At 41.2% G+C, this 25,944-nt stretch overlaps 5 protein-coding genes across 6 annotated transcripts; 2 read left to right on the top strand and 3 right to left on the bottom strand.

Annotated features, from left to right (window-relative positions):
* Positions 1–474: 474 nt before the first annotated feature.
* Positions 475–1,443, bottom strand: LOC117584048 (CTD nuclear envelope phosphatase 1 homolog). Its single transcript, XM_034272788.1, has 2 exons — positions 1,355–1,443; positions 475–1,298 (listed from the first exon to the last, which is right to left on the bottom strand). The coding sequence occupies exons 1-2, from the start codon at positions 1,414–1,416 to the stop codon at positions 563–565; spliced, it is 798 nt and encodes a 265-aa protein (XP_034128679.1). The 5' UTR covers positions 1,417–1,443; the 3' UTR covers positions 475–562.
* A 1,158-nt stretch (positions 1,444–2,601) lies between these two features.
* Positions 2,602–13,272, bottom strand: LOC117584056. Its single transcript, XM_034272797.1, has 2 exons — positions 13,131–13,272; positions 2,602–3,174 (listed from the first exon to the last, which is right to left on the bottom strand). Exon 2 carries the CDS (start codon positions 3,074–3,076, stop codon positions 2,906–2,908), a length of 171 nt encoding a protein of 56 aa, XP_034128688.1. The 5' UTR covers positions 3,077–3,174; positions 13,131–13,272; the 3' UTR covers positions 2,602–2,905.
* Positions 13,273–13,449: 177 nt separating this feature from the next.
* Positions 13,450–16,407, top strand: LOC117584055 (cytochrome c-1). Its single transcript, XM_034272796.1, has 2 exons — positions 13,450–13,586; positions 16,043–16,407. The coding sequence occupies exon 2, from the start codon at positions 16,052–16,054 to the stop codon at positions 16,367–16,369; it is 318 nt and encodes a 105-aa protein (XP_034128687.1). The 5' UTR covers positions 13,450–13,586; positions 16,043–16,051; the 3' UTR covers positions 16,370–16,407.
* A 1,079-nt stretch (positions 16,408–17,486) lies between these two features.
* On the top strand, positions 17,487–19,899 carry LOC117584054 (cytochrome c-2). Its single transcript, XM_034272795.1, has 2 exons — positions 17,487–17,622; positions 19,301–19,899. Exon 2 carries the CDS (start codon positions 19,344–19,346, stop codon positions 19,668–19,670), a length of 327 nt encoding a protein of 108 aa, XP_034128686.1. The 5' UTR covers positions 17,487–17,622; positions 19,301–19,343; the 3' UTR covers positions 19,671–19,899.
* Positions 19,900–20,772: 873 nt separating this feature from the next.
* Positions 20,773–25,580, bottom strand: LOC117584042 (V-type proton ATPase subunit H). Of its 2 annotated transcripts, XM_034272780.1 has the most exons (7): positions 25,387–25,580; positions 24,792–25,270; positions 23,549–23,788; positions 22,398–22,532; positions 21,771–22,333; positions 21,603–21,716; positions 20,773–21,462 (listed from the first exon to the last, which is right to left on the bottom strand). In XM_034272780.1, the coding sequence occupies exons 1-7, from the start codon at positions 25,421–25,423 to the stop codon at positions 21,384–21,386; spliced, it is 1,647 nt and encodes a 548-aa protein (XP_034128671.1). In that variant the 5' UTR covers positions 25,424–25,580; the 3' UTR covers positions 20,773–21,383. The 2 variants fall into 2 exon arrangements, with proteins under 2 accessions (XP_034128671.1, XP_034128672.1); XM_034272781.1 differs by lacking the exon at positions 23,549–23,788 and having other exon boundaries at positions 25,387–25,578.
* Positions 25,581–25,944: the final 364 nt, after the last annotated feature.

The following is a 25,944-nucleotide window of genomic DNA, read 5'->3' as shown; positions in this document are numbered from 1 at the left end:
ATTTTATTTCATCCAATTTTATTTGAGTGCGCTGCTCGCACGCTTGTGTGTATTTTTTTCAAAAAAACAATCACACTTTAAGAAAAAACATAACAGAAACACATTTGAATTGTAGCGCAAATTTCTATGTTAACTTAAAAGGGGTCGCGTGCTGGTATTTTCTTACTGCACACATGCAAAATAAGGGACAACCCAGTCGGACCTTCTAGAAGTGGTTGCGAAATAGAATCGATCTTGTATCCTTCCCGGTAGACTATGTAGAACCGATTCCCCAAAAGAATCGTTTCTTTCATGCATATTTTTCCACCAAGAAAGAGTAAGCGTAACCCGAACAGTTTAATAGTTTTAATAGGTTCCCAAGGAACGCATCTAGATGCATGCCAAAGATGTGTTCTGTAATGTTGTAATATCAGCCATTTGCATATCTTAGATATGCAATATAATATATCGGATACATTGGTGACAGTTATCGACAAGCACTAAAATATCGGTATCCTGGTGCACAAAAAAGCTCATTGCTACATAAATGGTGACACCAGGAGCGCATTTTAAATACCACAAACTATAACTCAATAAACGAGGAAGGCGCGTTCAATACCTTGCAACGCTTCAAGATGGAACGAACGTCCTGGACGAATCGAAGGGCATCGAGAAAGGGCAATTTTTTGAGCAACTCAGTGTCCCAGTCCCCGATGACGTAGTCGGTAATGGGTATGGCATTATTCACATTGAAAGAGCACTCTGAAATCGAATTATCCAGAAGGATCACATTGGCCATATCAGGGCAAACCAGCGACACAAACTTGGCATTGAACCCATAGACATTGACGCAGCTGTCACGAAACAGTCGCCGAGTCAGAATGTTGCGCCCACCATCCAAATAGTCCAGAATAGGCGTGGCGTATGCTTCGGTTCCAGCGGTGAATATGATTATATTGTACCATTCCGAGACCCTGTCCAAGAAGTAGTCCAGAAAGGGCCGCTTGTACACCTTGACCCTGGTGTCATCCTGCAATAAAAACTCGAAATCGCATGGCACATATTTCGATCTGCATTTTTTGGTTGAAGGTGGAGTGCCATCTTCCTTTATCATCACAGACGTCAAGAGGGTTTCATCCATGTCAAGGAAGAGAGTTTTCTTCTTAACAAGCGTAAGTCGGCGCTTGGAAACCGGCGTCAAGTTATCGGTATCCATGTATTTATATATAAAGTACTTGCAAAACAGCTTGCGAATGATGCCATACCAAAAGCGATCCCAAACGCCCAGTAAAGTGCCGCTGATCCATAGTATCCCGAAACTATCAAGTTGGGTTTGTATGGCCAGTCTACATTGATTGCATATTTGGTTACTTACAGGGAGACGCTGAAGGTAATTATCAATGTGATAATGATATGTGCATCTGATTTATTTTCCATTTTTGTTATTGTTTGTATTCTGTTAAGACTCACAAGATCTGTTAACTAGATTGAGTGATTTTCAGCAGCCTATTTGATTTCAAAAATGGCGCACAAGTTCCGTCAAAAAAATACTACAAGTCAGTGCTGCATACTTTTGTAAGTTCTTACCAAAGCAGCAACCTTTTGTCAGCAACTCAGCTTTTGATAGACTAAAAGTTGGCGACAAAATTTAATTTTATCTTCAAGATAGAAATAAAACACAATCTTTAATGTTTATTTGCATTGAACGCTCAACAGCTTAAAGACTTTATTTATTGATCGATATCGATTTATTGCATTTTTGTTTCTCAACAATTATCTGCTGCTGTATGTATTGCTATATTTTCTAGTATATAGTTTTCTTGCATTGTTTTGGCTTTTGTTCATGTCTGCAGGGTTTGCTTTTGCTTTTGCTTACCAACTAATTAATAATTAAAATTGAATTTCGAAAATCGTGGATAATTTGGTGTTGTTTTATTTATGTATATTGTGGTTGTTGTATGGATTTTAAGAAACTATTCAATTTGTTGAGACAACATTTGCTATTGCACTTGCAGATATTCATGTGTGTGTGAGTGGAGTTTTTATTGGCAACTTCTTTGGATTAAATGCACTCTTCATATTGCTGGGAACCTATTTATTTTGTATGTCAGTGTTGGTTAGTGTCTGTTGGTGTTGGATATACCCGTTTTGTCGCACGTGGATTAATTGTGTAAATATATTCCTCTACTGTATAAATACATTTTATTATTATTGTTAGTATTGCATTGGTTTTTGCATCATTAGTTAATATATTTATTTATCTATTTAATAGCCTTGCATAAACGTTACTCTGATTTGTTTGGTGACACGCAAAAATAGTGTTGTAAATTACAAAAATATATTGTACGTATGTATGTATGTATTCGTGTTGTCTGTTCTCGAAACTGAAAGCTCTGTAGAACCCTGAAGAAACGCAACAAATGGATTTATGATGTAACATTTATTAGCTTGTAATTTGTTGTAATTGTTGTATTTTTTCTCATATTTTTTCATTTTTTGTTTGCACTTATTACAATACAAAAGGTACGAAAGGCGCGAGAAATTCCATTGGGAGTCGCGGAGAGTCCCATGGAATTTACACTAAAAATTGACTTAATTGTGAAAAGTAAACAGAAATTAGGGTTTCGATTTCTCAAAAAAATAAAAGCTTAAACTAAAACAATGGTTTCCATCCATTTTTGTAATGTTTTTGGGGGATTTTGTCGGGTCAGGGGAATATTCCTTCTTACATTCTACATTGTTTGGAAAAAAGTTAAAGTGAATTTCGTCTCAGTGTCTCAATATACGTGTAGTGTGTGTATAGGAAAACTTGACTGAAAAGCGGTAACTATTTAGTTCGAGTATCGGTAACTGTATCTTTTATATGCATTTCTCTTAATATTTGCTGGGGGGGAAGGGCTTAGGGTTTAGGATGCAGCCACTCCCGTTACTCGGCGCGACAGAGCAGCGAGGCAAAGCGGAAGAGCCGCATCCAGCTAAAGAGCTTCGACTCGATGAGATTCTCCTCCGCCGTCGAGGTCGTCATTGAGACCCGCGACGAGTTGGAGGATTTGCTACTCCGTTTCTGCTGCATGATCCTGGGGGAGCTCATCTTCATTATCGAGTAAGTCGTCTTGACGGCTTCTAGTTGCACACGCCACAAATGTGGGCGTGGGCTACGGTTGGCACAAGAGTGGAACAAACGAAACGCAAATGCTGTAAAGAGAGAGAGAGAGAGAGAAAAAGAGGGGATTAGTCGAGTGCTATTCAAAGTGGCAACTCAATGGCTCAGTCGCAGTCTGTTGAGCCTTTCCAAGCATCCTTAAACTTCGAGTGTCTGCCGTGACATTTGAGCGGCAGTCAGCAAATCCCAGAAATCCAATCCGAAAAGTTAACAGAATAGAGGACCAAGTAGAAGTGGACGCAATGGAATGGACATTTTGCCGTAGAAAATTCTCTTTCATTTTGATAGTCGAATTAGTTTTAGAAAAGTTTTAGGCGAAGAAAATTAAACTCTTAAGGTATTCCAATTTAATATTATTAAGTATTATATAAGCCATGTGCAAATGGAACTGGTTCCTCAACGCACTTAACTGCTCACCTCTAGTCGAAATGCTCCATTGCCTCAATGAGGGCGTCACCTTCCAGCACACACACAGACACCCGCATTTATTCACATCCCATAAACGAACCCATGCACACCCATCGAAAGCTGATGACCTTGCTCGATGCTCAAAACAGAACTGAAACCCCCCAAATTGAAACGGTTGCATGCTCCAGATCCAACCAAAGCTCTGCCAGTCTACATCGAGTCAATGACAAAAAGTTACATACATACATACATACATTTGTACATATATATGTACATTGGTGGACACAATCATATGTAAAAATGTAAGAGTGAGACAAACGAACAGACCAGGCCATGCAGAATGTTCATACATACTCGCACAACATCCAAAATTTAAGCTAAATTCTCCTATAATTGTAACCATTAATATTCATTAATTCATTTATTCATTAATATTATACGTTATATTTTCCTTCTGAGTGTGCCACACATCCATTTCCAACACAAATCTAACAAAGCCCTAACTCTGATAAAAAGAGAAGCACCAGACCACACCTCCAGATCTTTTTTCTTTTTCCTGTTTTGTAACAAAATAAAATAATTTTCCACTTTGTATATTTGCTACGCATTTCCATGTATTTTATAAATATTTTTCTGCTCGAAAAACGACTGCGCGGGTTTCCCTAGCTCATTATACCGTTGCGATCAGAGAGAGAGAGATAACGAGAGCTGAAGTTGTTCCATGGCATAATGGGTGATGTAGCAGGGCTTGAGCAGAAAATTCTTTTAACCGAAATGTTATAGATGGGCGAATTTTTGGAGATAAATTAATACTGAAATAGAAATATGTCTCGTAAATTATTCTCAAAACTCATTCCCTTCAACTGTTTTTAGATATGCGATCATTTAAACGATTCCCAATTCCGAGAGCATTTAAAGATCGTTTTACATATTTTCGTCTTTATTTCCATTTCGCTGGAAATTTACACATTCCTCGCAGCACTGCACTGCCCACTGGTCTGCCCATTCCACCTTCTGCTTTAGCGCTGCAGATTCTCTGCCCTGCCTCTGCCTCTGCTTTAATCTTTGCTCCTCCTCTGCACTGGTTTCCATTTCTTCTCCTCCTGCTTTTGACATCAACATTTTCGGGAATGAGAAATATTTGTTGTTCTTGTTGCGCTTTAATCTTTTGATGGGACAAATGCAGCTGCTGCGCTGTCAGCTAGATATACACAGAGTCGCCAGTGAATGATAGAGGGGCTAGGAGAGAGAGTGAGTGGGCGACTCAAAACCTAACGGGGCAGGCAGGCAACGCAACACGATGCTCGCCCACGTTTACCCCCTTCCATTATTCCCTCTCAGTGACAATATATTTTCGTGTTATGTTTTGTTCGTTGCGTTGTGTCATGTGCCAACAAAAACTAATGATTGAACTTCTCACCCCTCCCTCCGCTATGGCACAAGCACTGGAGCTGTCTATTTGTTTCTGTCTCTCTTGCAATTCTTTTTATTGCCTCTCTCTCTCCCAGTGCCAAAGTATGATAATAAGGTGAGGCAATTATGGGCAATGTAACGCTCTCAAAATAGATTGAGAGAGAGAGTGGAAAAGCTTCACCATATATTGAGACACCTTGGCCTGGCTCTCCCTCTCTGCCACCTGGAGACCTGCGGGGCGTTTGCGTGATGTTTTTATTGCCGTTAAATTAGCCGAATACCGTATTAAAAGAAAGACAGCAAGAGAAATGGGTGCGAACATGCAATACTTTAGATTGTCTCTGCCCCTGGGGTCATGGTTGTATTTCAATATCCTGGGCGCCACATCTGCCCCTCAGAATTTACGAGTGTCGAGTGTTGGGAATCGAATATCGCCCCGCCGTCTGTGGTGTCGTAATTTGTGGCCCATCATCGTGTGTTCTGACGTTTCTTTTCTTTATCACCTAGGCAGACATCTCAATTTATTTTAGGGCTTGTAATAGGTGTCCAACTGCTAATAATAAGTTTAATATCTGACAAACACACGGTCTGATTTCAGCAAATAAGAAGCTTTCTCAATTATATATATTAGTCTCTATATGCAGTGTCCCAGTTCCCCTAACCTTCACTATTTCTTTCCGTTTTCACACTTGCACTCTGCTGAGTTCTATTACAAATATTTTACATTTTCCTCCTAATTGGCTTCAATTTTATGTTTTTGTTGATGGCAAGTTTTTTTCCGTCGTTTGTCGCTTGTCACCGTCGGCTCCTCACCCGGAGCCGATGGCTCACATTGACCCACTTGGCAGTGCCACCTCTCATGCTGTGTGCCTCAATAGCCTGAACAACAGCAACTAATATGTATGTATACGAACGCGCAACAACACCAACGACAGTAACAAAAGTGCAGTTTGAGCCTGTGCCAAATTCAATTATCAATTTGTGCCTTACCATGCATTTTTCATTTCATTTCCACTGGCTTTCCCCCTTCCCTCTATAACGCTGCTTGACATTCCAAACGCGAAACATTCGTCCCAAAACTGACAGTAGAAAAGCGCACGTTAGCAGCGAATGGAATGGAAGGGAATGATTGGGGAATGATTGAGGAGGGAGTGGCAGCAGCACTGCACCAGTGAAGTTGACATTTTGAGGGACATGACAGCAGCAGCAAGCCGCCTTGCCTACATAGTGAAATGCCGTTGATAACATTGGTTAACCTACTTTTTGTTAGAGCGAGTAGCAGTACAGTGGAATAGAAATATAAATGAAAAGTTTGGGATAATTTAACATATTACGAGTGTATAGATCTACGTGATAGATCCTTAGCTACTTCTTGAATTCAATTCAATGTTTGAGCTCTATATTTTGATGATCTTTTTTAATGATTTTCTCAGTAATCCCCTTAAATATCCCTTCAAAATATTGCTTATGAAATGTAATCGTCCAATTTGTCAAACTGCTAATACTTGTATCTAAATTGTATCTAGTTCTTATAAACTAATCTACATAATAATAATAAAAGCTTGCACTGACATTTAATGCCAACTGCTTCCACTGTTCACAGATCATCGTAGTGGCTATCATTGCCGCTTGCCTAGATGTCACTTTAGTCGCTGTCTCTGACTCTTTTCTCCCGCTGTCGCTGTCTCTAGTGCGGTTCCAATTGCATTTCAAATGAGCGTTCCCAGTGGTACCCGGAGAAGCGTTATCAAGCGCGTGCCAGTTGAGCGCGCTCTCCTCTGACAGACATAACCGCAGACCCTCACCACAAAAGCAACAACCATCATCACTCCCCGCCCCCGCTCCACCATCAACCATGATGTATTTTCAGTCCCCCGCTGTACTTTAACCCGCTATCTCTCTCCCACTTTGACATCCGTCTTAATGAGGCTTCAATATCACTTGTCAAATTGGCACACACACACTCAACTGTACCATTTGTAACTGTTTGTTACTGCTTGTAAACTGCTCGCTGCGTGAGAGAGGGAGAGCAGAGCAACAACTGCTTGCCGCTGTGGAGAGTAACGGATTGATAGATCTTTTCTGAATAGATAACGATATCTAATTGGGTCAGACTGTACTTTAATACGCACATTACGTGCGTACGCTTAATTGTCCATCGTTTGATTGATTCAATGAGCCTATAAACTGGAAGGCCTTGAACCACTGGCCGGGCTTCAGCTCCCTCTCCTCAACATGCAACGGTTACATGGCAAAATCTTTTCACAGATCTCGTCGTAAGCTTCTTTTTCCATTTGGGGTGCGGCATGATCTCACCAAAGCCAAAAGCAAACAACAAACAACAAATATGACATCAGAGTGCTGGTGGTGGACCCGTCCCGTTCAACTTGAGGCGACAATTAGAAGGCAATACATATTTAAGAGCTACGAGTATCTCATAAATATTTACTACTCTCAAACGATAATTTGAGTTTAAGTGGAGGAAGAGCTAAGGAGTAGGAGAAGCAAAGTTCAAAGATATTTATATTCTCCGTTTTCCAAAGCCACTAAAGATGGGAAAAACCTGAATAAATATTTATAAGAATGCTAATTTCCAATTGCAGTAACTGTCGTAACAGTAAGGAAGGAAATACCAAGAGAGAAAGAGAGAGAGAGAGAGAGATGTTGGAGATGGGGCAAGTGTATATCCCACAGATGCATTGTTTTGGCCCAGAACCGCAGTCAAGCAGCGCGAGACGAGACTTCACTGGAAGGGCCTTTTGCGAGAGAGCGAAAAAACCGCAGAGAAGGCGGCAAGTGCCCTAGAGAGGGGGAAGCAGCCCAGCGACAATGTAACAGTCTAGTTAACTTGCAACTTACAAGCGAATGTATCTACAAGATACTTTACATGGCCCCCTACCATTCGCATCCCATGGTTGTCTCCATATTTGTCTCTCTGTCTATCCCCATTCCCTCTCTGTCTCTGTGTTGACTGACTTTCGAAACGTGTTGTCATGTAAATTAACCAAAAAAATAGCCATGTTGCGGGTTAGCTATGGAATGCTAGTAACCCAAAGTACATGCAGCCCATGTATCTATCTATGTCTTTGAGATACACAGAACAAATACCGCTGCTGCTGACGGCAGCCAGCCTGAGAAAGACAAATATAATTGACAATGGGGAGCAGCTGGAGTGAGCTGCTAACAGCAGAGACAACTCCGTTTAAATGGGAAAATTGTTAGAGAACAGAGACAAAGAGAGAATAGCCAGAGACGTAGCCATCATTCAGCTGTTCGTGGAAAAGTTTAGCCAAGAAAAAAGTCAGCGACAATTTGCATTCATCGCTGAAACTCATAGATCTTCGGCGAAAACTTACTGTGGGTCTCAAGTCGAGAATCAATGTTCTCTGGTATTCTCTTTAGCAGCCTTCGCTTGTGCGTGTCGAGTATCAATGTGCCGCGACCGCTGGGTTAGAGATTTAAACACTTTTGGGGGGCTCATACCATAATCCCCCACACAGCAATAATCTCTAAGCGAACTCCCCTACTCAATATGAAACCACTGACCCAAAAGCGGCAAAAACTCTCAATGCCAGACAGCGCCTCTCCACAACCAAATCATGCCCCAAAGCAATTACAGACAAAGTGCAAATCAAGACAGAGCGAGAGGAAGAGGCACTGCACTGTTTTGTTCCCCCAATGTCCAATATCCACTATCCATTTCCTGTTCTTTAGCATGAATATTACGCATACGCCACGTAGCCAATACAAATGCAAATATTATATCATGATTGCGCATGAAAATGCCAAGTAAACAATAATAAACACTACACAGAGCCAGAGCCAAAGAAAGAAAGACCCGAAGAAAGAGATGTTGGAGTGGGATGAAAAACCAATAAACAATAAGCCAAATGCGGCCAACAAAATAAACCTGAGGCAAATCGACAAAAAGAAGATCCGCAGTTCAAAGTTGGCCAAAAGAAATTGCTCGGTCAGCGGCGTCATCGCTGGTCGCTCATTAGCTAAAACCGAAAAGGGCCAGTCAGGCCATTGTGACCACCAGACTCGTTAGCGATGGAGGGACAGAGGGGAGTCCAAGCATGGTTTTATAGTCGATTAAACCTCTTACATAATGATGGGAAAATCTTGTTTTGTTTTCAAGCCTGATAAGAAATGCGGCTCACACTGAAGCCCATCTCTGAACCGCAACGAAATAAAGTCGGAAAAAACTGAAGAGGAACAGAAAGATATGGCGAGGGAGATAACGATAGTGTCAGAGTGAGAGAGACAATTGCTAATGGGGTAAGACCATTGAACAATTTTCTGGGCATCATTTGATGGCCCATAAAATGGTCTGAACAAAATTAATGAATTACTAATGAAGTAAACGAATGTGGAAACAATAACAAAAATTCAAATGAAGAAAAGCAGCAATGAAATAACAAATCGAATGAAATTTAAAACAAATAAAAAGCAAATGAAATTCAAATGTTTGGAAAATAACACATTAAATTTCAATTGAAGCTCAAATCACGGGCACAGTGGTTGCACATGGAAGAAAAGAGGCAAATATTTTCAATCAGTTGTGGATGAATAAACCTCTGAGCTTGCCCATCTAAAAGCTCTTTCAAAAAACTTTGAATCACTTTTTTGACTAACTCTGCTTTCCCTTTGGAACCCACCTTTGGAATCTGGAATTTTTCAATGATTTTCCTTACTTGACGTGGGTTCTGAATCTCAAGTGTGTTTTTCCAACGTGGCAACTGCATAATTCAGAACATTTACGAGTACTTGAAGAGCCTTCGAAAGATAAACAGAGATGACTCTGTAAATTCAGAGACCACACAGTGAGACTTCGCTCAGGGAGGGGTTTGCTGACCAACATTTTGCATATTGTGGATCAACCTTTGCGGTGACCTTTCGCTGCATGCTCAAGCATCATGTGGCATCGATTTTCGATTAAATCTAATTGACATGACAGGGCAAACATCCACACTCCCTACTTTCCGGCTCAGCCTGTCAGTCTGTCAGCTTGTGAATTTCCTCTCGTTTGTCCCGTTGACCATTTTCAATTTCCATTTGACACGCTTTTGGAATGTTCACTGAATTTTTCTAGCCTACCTCTGCCTTTACCGGGAACCTACGCTCCGCTCCTCTCCGGCAACGCCTTTGTTTTCCTTTGGCTTAAATGCGTAAATTGTTGTAAATAATTTATGCCGCTCATCGTTCGAGTCGAGTCGGTTGAAGCTTCTTCCTTTTCTTTTCTTTCTTTTGTTTTTTTTTTTGGCCAAATTGTTTTTGGGGCTTATTGAAAGTCCGTTGAAGCCCCAAAACGGATGTCTTCTCATTAATTTCCACAGCTAATCTCAATCAGTCAAAGGCTCCACCTCCTAGCCCCATTTATTCCATCAATCCCAGCCATAACTCAACAACGTTGAACTTTTATCGAGATTTGAGTGACAAGGCTCATTTTGGTAGATGTTCTGCTCCGTTGGGTTCTGTATGGTCCTCGTTATTATTTTGTGTTAAATTACGTTTTTGGTTAATTGAATTTAGTTGGAAATAAGGAAAAGGTTTTATTATCTTAGAATTGGCTAAGCTTGTTAGGAGGATGGAATCTGTTGACCTGTTTGGTAAATTTATTTGCATTTTAAAAATAATCGTTTGTACTTTAAATCAATTATTTGTAGCTTGGCTTCGACTTTAGAGAATACAATTTGCAGAATGATTCTTGGGCTCCCAAGTTTGAAAGTGAATTTATCAAATCCCAAAAACTTTGTCTTCTATTTCATGTTTCATCATTCATCATAAAATCAAAATATAAATACGAAAATACGAAAACTTTTCCATTCCGAAACACACACATGTTCCCTCTCTCCCTCCCTGTCTTTTCTTATCTGCCTTTTCCTCTATCCAGTTCCGCTTGGACCATTATCGGTGATGGCATGGGAGGGGGCATGGAACTTGTTCAATTTGTTGTTGTCATTGATGATATTTGTGGTCTACTTTTTGTTGCTCCCCTTCTACATTTACTCCCACTTCTACTTTGGCTGTTACTCCGCCTCCTCCTCCTCCCTTTCCATGTTCATAAAAATGCACTTAGGGAGCAGCACATGGGATGAGAAGGCGGACAGATGGGGGGGGAGGTGTATTTAGGTAGTGCTTGCATTTCTTATCAGCTTATACCCCCTCTCCCATTCACTCACTCCCTACCAAACGAAACTGAAGTTTCAACGATTTAATCTGGGCTCTTATTTGGTTTTCTTTTTATTTTCATATTCTGGGTTTCTTCTTTTTTTCGTATTTGAAGCGCAAATATTGATTTTCTCCCCGGGTCCAACGAGTTTTGGAGTGTGATAAATGTAATAATACAAACGACAAACTTTGATAAGCTTCAGAGGGCAGAGCAGGGACAGGGAAGTGTGTGTGTTCGTGTCCCATATGTTGGTAATAGTTTCGGTGGAGGGATGCCAAGTGCACTTTACGATATGATAAGAAACGAATGCCACAGCAGAGAGTTGACCTAAATCGGATTCGATGGGCAGTGGAGGTCCTCTCAAAACGCTTGTCTTCGAGACCATATAAAACATATATTTCATATTTTAGCAACCACTTCATAGGCAAAAGCAATATATATATATATATCTGCCCAACAGCTGTGCGTAAAACTTTTATCTCAGTAAAACTCCATACATTTAATGGGCAAACGGTTCGATTTGTGGCCTCAATTCGGGCTCGTTATCATTAAGTCGTTCACAGAAAGTCACATGATGAATATTAATTATTTCTTTTTATGCCATGCACAGAGAAAACAAATTAATTACATTATAGCAATTCCTCAGAATTTATGCTGTAATGTAATTCATGTGGATGCTGGGCGTGGCAGCATGTGAACCAAATGCGGCTCATAACAAAAGACCATTCCACAGAATGCTCATTGGCCCAAATACACTCCGCGCGCGACTCACACGAGAGAGTCGAGTCGGATAAACAAAGGGCAAAAATGATTAATAAAGCGGTGCCAGATTGAAGGAAGCGCAAAGGGAAGGGCAAAGTAGTACCTCTCATCTGGTGCACGGAATACAGATGAAGTGACATAATTGAAATGGAGCACAGGCACTGCCACTACCACCGTTTGGTGCATGGTACAGGGAAAGCCCTGGAAAACTTTTCATGTGAACTTTTTTTTGTGGGAGTACGAAAAGTAATCAACGGCCATAAAGAAGAAAATCAACAAAGAATTTCTTTAAAAATTCCTTTTTTTATTCCGTTCTGTTCGCGTAAGTGCGCAGAAATGATTTCCTGCAAAGTTCTTGCAAGAAATATAATGTTTAATCAAGAGGATAAATACTTGAAGGTAAAGTTTTAATGTTGAAAGAATTCCATAGATTCAAAAGTATTTCTGCACTTAAAACATTCATGGATTATGTATTTACCAAGACATTATATCATACCAAAACCAATGTATTCATCGCATAGAACCCCAGAGCACCCTCCATCTGTCTCTATAAAAATACGAAAATATTTCTGCATTATGACGTACGATTACATATTCTATTTATTTTCCCTCCAGCACATAATAATAAATAATAATAATAACCCATTTTCGTTCTTCCTTGGAATAATATTGTCGTAACCTACTTTGCTCTTTCCTACGAAAATCAATTTCCCAGCTTTTCCACTACATTTCCATCAAAAGAAGAAAAAACAAAAATCAAGAAATACCCTTTCATGTTGTGTGCGGTTCCTCCTTCAAATCCCGATGTCCTTCTGCGATAAGAGGTGGAGAGAGAGAGAGCGAGACCCTGAACGGAATAATCAGGGCTTAGGCAGAAAATGCGGAAGTCGAAAATGGCCCTCATTCAAATCGGAATTTATAAGGGAAATACGACAAAAAATAAAGTTTGGGTCAATGAGAGGGGATGGCGATGGCCCATAAAACCAAATGAAAAACGAGTCGTGATTTACGCTCGAGTGGAAACCCCACAAAATATACAACTTTTTTTTGCGTGATTACGTAAAATGCGTAAAAGACATAGAAAGAGAGAGAACCACTTGACGAATTTCAAGGACGCGTGCAGCCCCCGCAAGGACACACGCAACACGCCAAAAAATGAACACAGTCGAACATGAAGTTATACAGCCAGTGTTACTAGATAACAGATAACTAGATAACAGCAAAACTTACCGTAAAATGCAAGTTGGCAGCTCCCTTTTTGTTTAGGCAGCCTCCTATTTGTAGCCTGTATTTGTTTTTATTATCGAAAGCGTAGGCCCTGACTTTAGTTACGCTTTAGATTTCCAAATGTAGTTTGTTTAGAATCAAGCACTGCTCAATACACAATTATATTTCGAAGGTGGTAGAACTCAAGCAAATTTTTCGTTCCAATCAAAAGTCTAGTTGTTGTTTCGAAAGCTATATTTGTACCGTTTCAAATATATTTTCGAGCTTGAGAGTGTAACTTTTGGATCGCAAAAACCGTCGGGTCGGGAAAACGAGGCAACTAAACGCGGCGAGCTCTGTTGAGTGAATGAAAACGCGTCGCACAACAGAAACAGGCAGCCCCCCGACTTGCAGAGCGAGCCCCAACAGTGGGCGGTCGAGCAACAAGCAGCGCGAGAGAGAGAGAGAGCAGTCCAGCAGGTAAGTGTGTTGTTGCTTATCGCTGCATAAGCTCTCTGCAATTCATTCATGCAGCGACGTCAGCAACGTCACTGAGTGCAGCGCTGCTCAGAGCAGAAACAGTTATAAATTGCCTGAAATGAAGCATTTTTAGCAATTTTTCATTCAGACAGTCGCCCCCCTGAGACAGCTCTCACTGCAGCAGCTCGCTCTCTGCCATCTGACATGCTTCTCTCCCAATTTCTTATTCTCTCTCTTTCGTTCTGTGTGCTAGCATAAAATGCAAAGCCAACTGGTTGTTGTTTCTGCTGTGGGGGGCTTATGTAACTTTTGGGGCATCCAAGAACAGCACTGTCTCAGGCAACGTTGAAGGGCAGTCAGCGACCTCGTTCTAGAAAAGAACATCCCCGCAGTCCCCTCGCCCACAAGAAGAAGCAGCAGCGAAAAGCGCGTAATAAAAACATGCTGTGAGAGAGGGCGAGAGCGAACGAAAGAGCAAAAAGAAATGTACGGTCTTTTGGCATGCATGCCTCGGAAGCCCGAAATGGTTTTATTGGGAAAGGGGGAACAGGGCTGGTAGAGGATTAGTGCTTATGGGGGAGTGGGGTGTGGTTTGTGTGTGTGGTAGGTTAACGCAACATCAAAGTCATTCCAAATTGCGCAACAGCCACAGAGTTGGTTCTTGGTAACCCGCTGACCAGGAATGGGTTGGGGAGAAGTTATGACTGTTTGATGAAACTGGAAGTTATTACTAAGTTTTCCTTGTCCGTCCCCCCACCCCTTGGATATCCCTTGCAATATCCGCATCCGCATTCCGGTTGTTTTTCCATTTGCAGTCTAGCAAAATGACCCCAATCCTGAACAACCTCTTGTGTACCTTTTTATGGACTTCCGCAGCAATAGATCTAGCAAAACAATACACCCGTAACCTCTCTTTCGACCACACTCCATCGTACTGCCCCATCCCGCTTGCACTGCTGCCAGTTCAAGCGTAATTTAATTTTGTGCACCATTTATTTATACGGGTCAGGAAGGTGAAGGGAAGGAAAGAGGAGCCAGTCCAGCCAGGAGCTAGGTTGTGTCTGTGGATAATTTATGGTTTCGTTGCAAATTAGGTTAGGTCATGGGTAGGAAGGTAGGGACGGGCGTGGAGTAAAACACCTGTGCGAAGGAAGGGAATGTCGCCTGGATAGCGTTAGCAGCAGCAGAAGCACTTACCGTTATTTTCTACTCCCTACATCACATCACCCTACATTCTCATATACTCTGAATACTGAGTACTTCCTAAACGAAGCGGAATTTGATTCATGTGGCGTTTCATCCTTTTTCCAAAGCAGCATCATTTGGCCAGGGCCCAATTTCCAGCTTCCCCTCTTTTCTTTTGTTTTAATAATCTTGTGGAGTAGAGTTTAATTACGACCAGATGTTTTGAAACCAAAGCATCACCGGAGTCCATCTGAATGACATTTTATTTAATTCTAAATATTTACCATATTATGTATAAACAAATATAATCTGAAAGGGTATTTAAAGTTGCGGAGTGCCTCTCTTTCGTTGCATGGCATGTGTTCTGGCCACCGCATACAATGTAAAGAAATGGAGAGTAGGAGGATGAAGAACATGCGTAAAATGAGTTAATTGAAAGGAAATGTTCAAAGCACATGTGCATCTGCCACGATGGGGCCTGGTGAGTTGGGGTGGGGAATGGATGCTGCACTGCTAATTGAATTACCTTTCGTTTACTTTTCCCGTTAGAAATGCCGCCTAGCTCTCGAGCTGTGTGCATGTGTGTGTGCGGTTCTCTGCTTTGCTTTTCATTTAATACCAATTTCTATTCATTTTTGTTGTCTTCTTTCTCTGCTCCTCCTGACCCAATTTCGTTTCGCTTTGTGCATTTGCAGCTGTCTCCGTCTGGCCCTTGTGCAGCTGAGAGAGCGTAGTAGGCGAGCGCAGTCGACTGCCAGAGACGCTGCCAAAGTGTTTTAAATTAAGGTTACACGTTAGCGCTCTTTAATCCACATGGACTCTGTATCTGACTGTTCTCACCTAGGCCACGGTGATTATTTTGAGAGCGAATTCGGGAAACAGCTCAACTTTGTCTGCTGCTTTGCCTTTTCTATCTCTGTATCTTTCACAGTCGTCATAAACTGGCATTTTCAATCAAATAAACAACATTTTGGAACAGGAATTATTTTAACTAGATTTTGGTTTAGATAAAGCGTTTTTTTCCTGGTGGGTTGGACTTTCAAATGGTTGTGTCACGACAATAAACTGCAGTTGGACACGTACATATTTGGGATGTGCCCACGCATGCCATGCCCCCAGCTCCAGTCACGCATCCGAACAGACCCTTTCACTTATGTATTAACGGAAGTGTCCTTGAGTGGGGGGCATGTGCGCTGAAGGCTATAGGCTTAGAGGACACCCCCACCCCAACCAAAGCACTATAAAACGCTTTCACTTTCTCTTTTTTGCAGTGATCCAAGATGGGTGGCGGTGATGCAGACAACGGCAAGAAGATTTTTGTGCAGAAATGCGCCCAGTGCCACACCGTCGAATCGGGAGGCAAGCACAAGGTTGGCCCCAATCTAAACGGCATTGTGGGACGCAAATCCGGCAGTGCTGTGGGCTACAAGTACACGGAAGCCAATCAAAAGAAGGGTGTCACTTGGACCGATTCCGCGCTGGACGAATATCTCAAGGACCCAAAGAAATATATACCTGGCACCAAGATGGTTTTTGCAGGACTCAAAAAGGCCGAAGACCGGGCCGATTTGATTGCCTACCTCAAAAAAAATAAGTAAAACATTTCGAAACAACAGCTACACAGACACTAACACTATCAGAAGAAGTTAAACGTAGCTTTACATGACAATAACTGTAATACACAATTACAAATATCATACAACATCAGCATACGCTGATACTCTCACTATATTTTTATATCATTTAATTTCAATAATGGATTGAATGAAAATATCTGCTCAAATATCCCAAGCCTTACCGAATAGTTAACACACATTTTACACACTGATTAACTGATTCAATCTACACTATAATGATACATTTAATGATGTACACAGAGGGTATGGTTTCCCTACGGGCCTACCTCTTGACGCAAACAAAATGCGCCATGAAAATAACTGCAGAAAATCCTAAGTCTTACCGAATAGTTAACACACATTTTACGCGCTGATTAACTGATTCTTACTACCCTACACCACACTGATTGAACGATTTACACAGAGAAAAGGGTCCACCATCCCCAAATCTTTTCCAACGTTTTACACTACATAAACATAAAATGATTGTTAAAGGTTTAATTAAATGGCAAAAAAAAAATAAACAAAACACGTTACACAAGTTTTTTATTTCAAATGCGCGCCTTGTGTCTCTATTGAAGCAATGAGCTTTTTTGTGCGTCAGTATCGAAACCAGCATATGTTTTGAGTTCGTTGACATTAAAAATATTAAATAAATTAATTAAATTAAGGCTAATTCAAAACGAAAGGTTCCAGATATAAATAAAAAATATATATTTGTTTCTTGGGCATGTGGAAAATGAAATGATTATTTTTGATGTATTTTTATGCGTATAATTTAAACATATCATCAGGGTATGTTTAGCAATTGGGTACATTTTCCGTTGCAAGCTAACCGTTTCTGGCCCGATTTGCCTGTTGTCCATACCCTATTTTTTCAGCAGTATCACAGCGCGTAATTTTAATGTAAAAAGTGTGTAGCTACCGTTCAGGTAATATGTAAAGAAAACAAAATTTTTTTGTACGCTCTTTGTTGAAAAAATACAATAAAGAGACCTTTTGAAATTAGCCAATCGAGTTGAAAATCTACTCATAAATCGGATAAAAGTGTAAGTTATAATAATAAATAGAATATCAAAGTTCCGGAATATAATTTTTATCGGTATATTATCCGAATGAAATTGTATATTGCGGTATATTTCTGAGGGTTATGCGGTATATTCCAAATCATAAGTCCGCGCGCAGGCGACTGAACATTCGTAAAATAACTGTTCGCAGAAACGTTTGTGTTCAATGTAAGTAGTGGGTGTTGTTAATTTAAAAATTTATGTGACGTAAATATTAGAAAGAGCAATACATTGACAAGGTCTCCAGGCAGATAATAGAGAGCGTTGTAACTTCCGCGTGGTTCTTGCGTAATTTGCAGCTGAACAAACAATTTAATTCGATTCGCCAGGCGAATAATGCTAGTTTTTTGGGGGTTGATTCGACGGGGTTACATAAACTCGTCCTTGTGTGTGTACATAAGAGTGGGATTTTTTTACAAGTGTGAGAGGTTAAGTAAAAATGTGTTAGAATTTTCCAAGTGCGAAAGTTAGCCATGAAATATGAAATTTAAAAATAACCTGGAAGGGTCATTTTGCCATTGAAAAAGAGAGCGACGCGTGCGAGATGATTACATGAGCAGTATAGCGAGAGAGAAAATTGGCTGCGATCATCAGCTTGCCCTCACTCTCTTTCGCTTTGGCAAAAAAGACATCAGTTCTTGGAATTTTTGCTTATGCTCCCCAACTCCAGTAAGCGTGGAGCCACGTGGTGGCTAAACGAGTTCTCTGATTTCCGCATAAAGCTTATATATGTTTGTTGCAAAAGAAGATTTCACCTTTGCAGGAGTTGCCTTATGTAACATTCTGTGTGGAGAGGAAACTGCTACGCTGTCCTAGTTTTCACTCATCTCTGTTGCTCTCTTTCTCTCTCGGCTGCCTTTGGCCTCCTTCCAATTGCACTTTCTATAGTGGAAATGTGGGTTTTCTCACATGCAGCTCTAAATGAAAAGTTCTCTCTTCAAGGCCACCACCAAATCAGATGTTGACATTGTTGTTGCCTTTCATGTAATTTGTCTCTCCCCCGCTCATTGCGCTTTTGTGTGTGAGTGCAAGCGACTTAGTCATTAATAAACCCAAGGTGCAAGAATATAGGGTGTGGAATTTCCAAAGTGCGCTCTCCGGATTTCCAGTTTGGTGTCCAGGCAGTTAAAAGTTTACAATATAAACGATCACCCTATGGGTTTTTTTTCCAAAAGAGAGAAAGAGCACGAATGCCTCACTTTGTATAAAAGTCTCTGTGCAACGGCACTTTGTACTCACGCTCTCCCTCTCTGGCCACACATTTTATTTGTGGCGCTCAAGTTCAAATAGTTGCATGCAACGCAATTAGCCGACTTCGGAATGTTGACCATAACATAGACCCTGCTGATGCATTGCTTTTTAGTGCGACAGTTATATAAACAATAAAAGTTTTCCATTCCTCGAAGTTTGCCTGTTGCTAAGCAAAAAATGAATTCTGACGCAGTGAGTAATTCTCACACCGCCGAAAGTCAGACGGGGGCGAACGCATGTGAGAGAGAACAAGCGATAGAGGGCAACAACATGTGACCAGAGTCTGTCTGAAACTTTTACGAGATGCCTATGTGTGAACAAGTGTGTGTGAGTTCTTGATGACGTTGAATGAAGCTCGTGTAGACTTTTGAGTTGCGGAAGGGTGTGCGTAGATAAGCAAAAATACCAGTTAGATAATGGAATTGTATTCCAATAAGAGTTAACCTTCTTAGAGAGTCTACACACACACCTAATGCATTTTGAACAGGTTCTAGTTTCCGCTCACCGCTTATCAGCTGTTTACATAACGGGGCAATGGGACAAAAAGTTTTTTCACGGCTCCCACTAATCATTGATTTTCTCTTCTGTGTTACAGTCGAGTCCGTGTTAACACATAAAGCACACACACATAATCCATAATGGGCGTTCCAGCTGGTGATGTTGAGAAGGGCAAGAAGCTGTTTGTGCAGCGTTGCGCACAGTGCCACACAGTGGAAGCTGGTGGCAAGCACAAGGTTGGTCCCAATCTGCATGGTCTGATCGGTCGCAAGACCGGACAGGCTGCCGGTTTCGCGTACACGGACGCCAACAAGGCCAAGGGCATCACCTGGAATGAGGATACCCTCTTCGAGTACCTGGAAAACCCCAAGAAGTACATCCCCGGCACCAAGATGATCTTCGCCGGTCTGAAGAAGCCCAATGAGCGCGGTGATCTGATTGCCTACCTGAAGTCTGCCACCAAGTAAAGCGCCTCCTCTACAAAAGGAAGCCTCTACTCTCAATCACCTCACCACCCCAACAACAGGATGTATTATTGTGTTCAGTCACAATCCAACAGCAACATCAACAATATGAACAGCTAAACAGAAGCAACAATTACATACAGACCTAAAAACTACAATTATGTTAATTATAAAGTTTAAATAGGACAATTTATTATTTAATTTAAATAAAAAGTGGAATACTTAATTTAAAGCAGAGGAAACTTGTGACAGCCACGTAAAACAACAAATAATTAAATAATAACAAGAAGAAAATCAAAAAATACCCTGGCATTTTCTTTGGCTATGAGGAAAGGCAGAAAATAATTCGTTTTGTGGTGATTTTCAAGTGTGTGGAATTTGGGCAAAGAGAGGAAAAAGCTTTCGAAATTCCGCAGTAGATAATTCGATTTTTAAGGGAACTCCCCGCTCTTAATCATAAGCATTAGTTATATAAACCGTAAAGAGAAATTCTAGATTGCAAACGATCTCTTTATCATAAGAGCACACTTCTATAATCATATAAATACAGTTCCACCTTCGAGAGCAGGAATACAACTTTCTCAGATAACATTTCATTCAAGCTTAATTAATACAGAGAAACCCCACCTTCATCAAGTGTTTGAAAACTATGATAGTAGTATTTGGATTCCCTCTAACAAACCATAAAGAGTGGAACAATATATCGTGGCCTAGATAACAGCTGATACTAAACCTTGATCTATGAAAGAGATCCCTCTCAAAGAGCAACCAAATCACACTTCTATGAAATAGATAACAAAAGAGAGCACACAAGTTGGTATAAAAACGGAATTTCACTCTTAAAGCTAAGAGAGTTGATTACGTTTTTTTATACAATAGGAAAACAACATATGACAGAATGTTCATGGTTCTCCAGCTCTTAATTATATGAAAATAATAAACTTTCGATTTTCAATATATTTCGCTAGTTTATGTATATTTTTTGTTGTTTGTTTTACACTCGCAAAAATGTGTATCATACACTTTAATAACAATTTGGTTAATGCATTTAACATTTCCATTTATGCTTATTTGATTTAATTTTTAATGAAAGAAATACTTGATAGGTTCTTTTTACAATATATTATTGATTTCTTAAGTTTTTTTTTGTTTTTTGTCTTTGTTTTATTTTGTTTTTTGTTTTGTGGGTGCGCTGAGGCGATTATAATACAATAGAAGTGCATATCATCTGGTTTAGAATAAAAAACTCTGTACAGCGGCGCACACATAATAAAGTAAGAACACAAATAATAATAACAACAAAATGGGTAAACAATTAAATGGAACAATCGTAGAGGATCTGTATTTTTCTTTGCCACTTTTTGAATTGTCTTTTTGGAATGCCAACAAAAAAAATCAAATTGTTCTCTTCATACGTTCTATGGGGCTGGGCTGGGGCTTGGGCGGGGGATGGACTAACAAGAACTTAGTTTAAACAGGGAACAAACATGCGCTTAAATGTAGCACGAACAAACATTATGTTTAAATGTGGAGAGAGTAGAAGTGGAGGATGCCCAAGGGGTTCGGATTGTTGTTAGGTAGCCGCCTTCAGTCCTTCCACAACTCTTATTGTTGGTTAAGTTTTGCAGGCTGGCGGCCTGGCTAAAAAATATATATGCAGATTTTTTTGTGTCCTTGTGCATGTGGATGTTGGATTTTGGGTGGAGCTGAACCGCCTTAGGCCTTGCCAGCAATGGGTGCAGCACCTTGCTTCTGGTTCTCGTTTTCCTTCTCCAGCTGCTTGCCCAGGTATTCCCTGATAGATATAAAGAGAGACATTGAATACAACGAATTTCGAGTTGATCTTGATATGAATTTGGGCTATAGACATCACAACACCTAGGGGTGGATGTAGGGGTAGGCATGAGAGATGGCAAGTCGAGCAATAGTACTAACCAGTTGTGTACCATCAGCTTTTGCACGGCCAGCAGGGCCTCGTACCTCACATTCGGATCCTCATGGCCCAGATGCTGCATCACAATCTGTTTGCCGCCCAATTGCTCCAGCACACTGAGAGGAGAGATCTGATTAGTCAAAGAAAGTGAAGAGAATGCTTTTGCTTACTGTTTGCCGCGGGGATAGTGACGCACATACTCTCCAATATCGAAGCAGGCAACAGATAGAATGATGGCATCCTTGGAGGTCTCCAGCAAATGGACCAGAATGCGCAGCAGTTCGTAGTTCTTTTCGTTGAGGCGCTGGGCATTCTCGCGCCAGAACTTGGCCGACTTGTGCACCGGCGACCATTCCAGACGGCCGCTGCGCACCTCAGTGGCATACTCGTCGTAGGAGCTCAGATCCTGGACCGAGTTCTGCAGCTTCTCGCTGAGATACTCCACATCGGCGGTGATGTCCTCATCATCAAAGCGACGCTGCTCCAGGATGGACAACTGTTTCAGCACCTTGCACTGAACCATGGCAATGCAATGGTCCTTGGCCACCGACGTGTCCTCGGGCTTCTCGATCAGATTGCGGAACACAGCGAGAATAATGCGGGTGACCTTCTCCTTGGCGCAATCGCTCAGTATGTCGGCCAGTATGGGGATCACACTGAACTTGTTCATCTTGGCGGCCAGCAGGGGGTTGAAGGTCAGCACCCACAGGCAGAAGATCAGCTGGTATTGCACCTATGAATAAGAAATCGAATTTAAATTGGCACAAACAATTTACACATTTCAATTTCAAACTCACCTGAAAGTTGACGCGTGTCGACAGAATGCGAATCAGCGTGCTGATGCCATCCACACCCACAAAGGCAAAGCGATACTCATCGACGCGCAGCATCATCTGCAGGCAACGTGCCACTGACTGGATGTACTCGTTGTTCTGGAGGATTATCAAATATCAAACAGGATTAGTCGTGACTTTGGGTGAGTTCTGCTATGCTGTCATGATTGTTAGCGGGGTTAGTTATGACGATACTCGGTATCAGCTGAAATCTACACATTTTTCACTACTAGCTACTACAACAACAACGAATTACTACAAGCTACGCACAATAAGAGAATCTGAGAATAACACAGAGAGTGAGAGTGGGTGGTTGGGGGCAGGTTGGTCGGTAACAACACATGTAGAGAATTGTATAAATTTTTGTTCCTTACACCGTTTGATATTTTCTTTTTCTTTGTTGAATGTGGGGGAGCGGGGCATGTCTGGAATAATTTTGGGGCTTATTTAGTATACTTTTCACCAGCACCAGTTTTGATTTTACCGTTGAGCCACCTTTAGACCTTTAAATGATTTTATACACTGCTTGACAGCACTGCTTCCTCGGCCATATGGATGCGCCATCTCCTGCTTGCTCCTCACGCGGTTATTAGTTTGGTTAGTAAACAGTTACGACTTCAATAATCCACACACAAACACACGGAACGCAGTTGGCGGGCATGAATAGAAATTAATTGAACACAACAACCCATAAAGTTCTGAACGGATGGACAGACATTTGGATGTTCGAAAAAAACACCTTCAAGTTCTTGGATAAATAAAGAAAAAATATACCGTCCGACTGTTGCCAGATTTATCACTATTTAAAATAGAATTGAAACACTTTTTGAAATAAACAAGTTGTTGGTTTTTGCTCATAGCACTGGTTTAAATTTGATTATTTTGTGCTACATTTTCTACATTTTTCATGTTTCTAAGCTTTTGTTAGCCTGCAAATTTTCGATCTAAAAATACCCGTTATTATTTTATATCGACTCTGCAGCTCCCGCTTTTGTGTTTGTGTGCGACTATTGATCAGTATTTGTGTTGGGTTTGTGTGTGTGTGTGTGTGTTATATGTTTGGATTTTCTGATGGTGGCAATTTTTGATCTTTTTTTTGCTGTGATTTAGAATACCGGTATAACACATTTGCCTTCCTGCTGATGCGCCTGATCGCTGCTGTTGGACACCTGCCGATAGCTCTCGTTGGCCGAAACGACCAGCTCTTGCTGATGCTGCTGCTGGAGCTGCGCCAAATTGGGACTGTACTGATGGCCATGGTGGTCTTTGCTATTGCCCTGGAGTCCGTGGGTGTGCACGAGTATGGCCTGGGTCCGCTTGGCCAGCTGAGCCATCTCTTGCAGATAGGATGTGCTCTGGGTGGGGGGCAGTAGAGGGGGTCAGATATTGTTGTGGGGGGTTCATCCACATAGAGACGGGGGACGTCGAGATATCGAGGTGTTTAATCGATATTGTAGATGGTAAATTGCATATAAATTAAAATACATTGATTCAGAGAAGAAGTTCAAGAGTGCAGCAGAAAAAAAATAGAATAAATAGATGGACAATACAACAAAATAATTAACAAAATGATCGACCTTCTACGGTGCTGTGTCAGTGTTGACAAACGACAGCACGGAATGATCGAGAATGAAGTGCCAGACAATTTCAGTATACGGTATACACGAATCGAATGTAAAATTTGATGACAAAATTCAGGATGCTGATGAGCGAGAGCCTTCAAAAACGGGCTGTTAAATTTTTGGCACAGATTTGCTCATTTGTAGAGTTTTCACGGGTGAGTGGTGTGGTGTTCGATGATGAATGTGGTGAATACAAATTCAAAAAGACAACGTAGACTGCTCATTTGCAGAGTTTTTCCTCTCACGAATGGATCGTAGAGTATTGTTGGGGCTAGTTTTTTGTTTGGTCTTAACTTAATTCACAAAAAGGTGAAAGCAAGTAAAGCAAGCGAAATGGCAAAAGCATGCACAAAAACATATTAATTCGCAATAAACAAAGTTAGAATGCCAATTTCGGACTATTTTAGTGGTTCAAGCATTGTTAGTCTGATTTCAGTTGGTCTAATCGAATTAAAAATGCATTAATCCTATCAGAAATTTTCAATTGGAGTTGGCCATGCCTCTCCTCATGCTATAACAAGTAATTTCAATCAGGCTGGGTAGCATCTTGCTAAGAACACTATAACAAAACACACACAAATAGAGAGTTTTCACTGACTTGTGTTCAAAATCAAAGAAGGGTTTTATGTACAACAGCTGCAATAGCCTCCACACATGCACTTTGGGGGCATTCTATACAGCCCAAGCATGCACTGGGCAATGGTAGATCAATACAAAAATATAGCTGGACACTCACATTGCTGGCCAGTTGGTCCTTGAGGAACTGCAAGTAGAAGTTCAGGTCAGACTTGGGCATGGTCTCATGGCCCCAGCAGGCAAACTTGGCCAGAATACGGGACGCCATGTTGACAATGAAGCCATCCTGGCGATTCAGTAGGTTCAGGAAGGGACCCCAGATGCACTGCTTCAGCTTGCCAGCGGTGTCGTGAAAGAGATCGACACGTGAGCGATCCTCTTGCAGCAGATCGTCCAGCAGTACAAGTATATACTGGATGGTGGAGTCCTTGGACAGGTGCGAGACTAGATTGAGCAGAGTCTTGACCACCTGACTGGAGTTCTGGGCCAAGTAGGCGGCGCGTGATTTATCCAGTGTGCTGATGGCACGGTAATCCTCATCGCTGATCATCTGCGACTGCATGTAGGAGGCCCAGTTGATGGTTTTGGTGCGAATGTCGGCTGCTTGTTGCTGCAGCACCGAGGTGGCAGCAATCATGTCTGGATAAGGCCAAAGAAAATCACACAATTAGGGGCGAGGTGAGGGTGCTGCTGGGGCCACCCTCACACACACTCGAGCTTCGATTTTTCGCAGAGGTCGGGACGGGAAAACTTACCGATGTTTTCCTCGGGCAAATACAAAGCGGTAGTCATTGTGCTGGCTTCTCTTAATGGATGGATCCTACGCAAAATGGAGTGTCGCTCTGGCGCACAAATTCGAGCACAGAATTTATGAAAATTTAATAAAATTAGCCAGTGATTTTCACACTACTACGACACGGAAAAATTCAGCTGACTTGGGTCTTGTGACTTTTTACAGTGTGGCCGCGGAGATATCGACAGAATATACCGTCCCAGGCTCAAAAATATACCAAAATGCACCAAACAAAATGTTATTCCTCAATTTTGATTTTCTATTTAAAATTACTCACTAGTTTGGACTCTCCGTACTGAGTATATAATTTTATCAGATTGTTGAATAACTTATCTACAAGGTTGGGTAATTTAAAAGACCCTTTTGGATGGATAGCTTATCAAATATGGTCTAAACAGAGAAGGCCAACCAATATGTAAATTTGTTTGCATGTCAACTACACATTTTCTACCTATCAACAACATATACATCTATGGCCCTATTTCCGTTAATTAATGTTTAAATTCTGTTGTATGTTACA

This window comes from Drosophila guanche, unplaced genomic scaffold (assembly GCF_900245975.1).
Source record: "Drosophila guanche unplaced genomic scaffold, DGUA_6, whole genome shotgun sequence".
Classification (NCBI taxonomy): Eukaryota; Metazoa; Arthropoda; class Insecta; order Diptera; family Drosophilidae; genus Drosophila; species Drosophila guanche.
The sequence above is the reverse complement of the archived record's forward strand: the minus strand, read 5'-3'. Positions and strand labels throughout refer to the sequence as shown.